Genomic DNA, 662 nt, shown 5'->3' on the forward strand with positions numbered 1-662 from the left:
ATATATATATATATATATATAGTTTTCACAGCGAGAGAGATCGTGTATCTTGTGGTGTTTGTTGTTTCTTATAGGAAGATAAAAGTTGTATGGACGGAGAATATGAGTAAACAAGAGCCAGCTGTAATAACTCCTTTTAATGGTGCTGGTGATTTCGTCTCTGTTAAATTCAAACCCGATCTTCGTCGTTTTGGGATGTCTGCGTAAGGCATTGATATTCAGGGTTTAGGGTTTAGGGTTTAGGGTTTAGGGGATTTACTTCTTTATCCCTTTAGCATGTACTGCATCCCTGCTGCCTCTCCCGTCTGTCTCTATCGGCGCTGCAGGGGTGTTTAGGGGAGGGGTGGTTCGTGTGTTGGTTTGAGGGTTTGCGTTGTTGGAGGTAAGGGCTTAGGGGTGAAGGTATTGGGTTTAGGGTTTAGGGTTTAGATGATGTGGGGTGTATGTACAGACTGGATGACGACTTGGTGTCGCTGCTGCGCAAGCGGTGCTTCGATTTGGCGGGGACAGCGGGGACTGCAGTATACTGGAACGGGACGCGGCTGCCAGTGAGGAGTTTTGTAGACTATGTGGATTTGTACTTAGGGGAGGGGGCAGGAAAGAAACGGGGGGGTAAAGGCAAGGGGAAGAAGAAAGGGAAAAAGAAGGGCTCAGATGTAGAT

At 47.0% G+C, this 662-nt stretch overlaps 1 protein-coding gene across 1 annotated transcript in view; it reads left to right on the top strand.

Moving 5' to 3' along the window:
- Positions 1-662, top strand: part of EMH_0045620 (DNA topoisomerase II, related) — a gene marked incomplete at both ends in the record, with an annotated part of 8,175 nt that overhangs the window by 1,403 nt on the left and 6,110 nt on the right. Inside the window, 2 exon segments of the mRNA XM_013496085.1 lie at positions 75-203; positions 452-660. Coding sequence (XP_013351539.1) covers positions 75-203; positions 452-660 — 338 coding nt within the window.

The sequence above is a fragment of the Eimeria mitis genome, genomic scaffold, assembly GCF_000499745.2.
Source record: "Eimeria mitis Houghton genomic scaffold, Emh_scaff1904, whole genome shotgun sequence".
Taxonomy (NCBI): Eukaryota; Apicomplexa; class Conoidasida; order Eucoccidiorida; family Eimeriidae; genus Eimeria; species Eimeria mitis.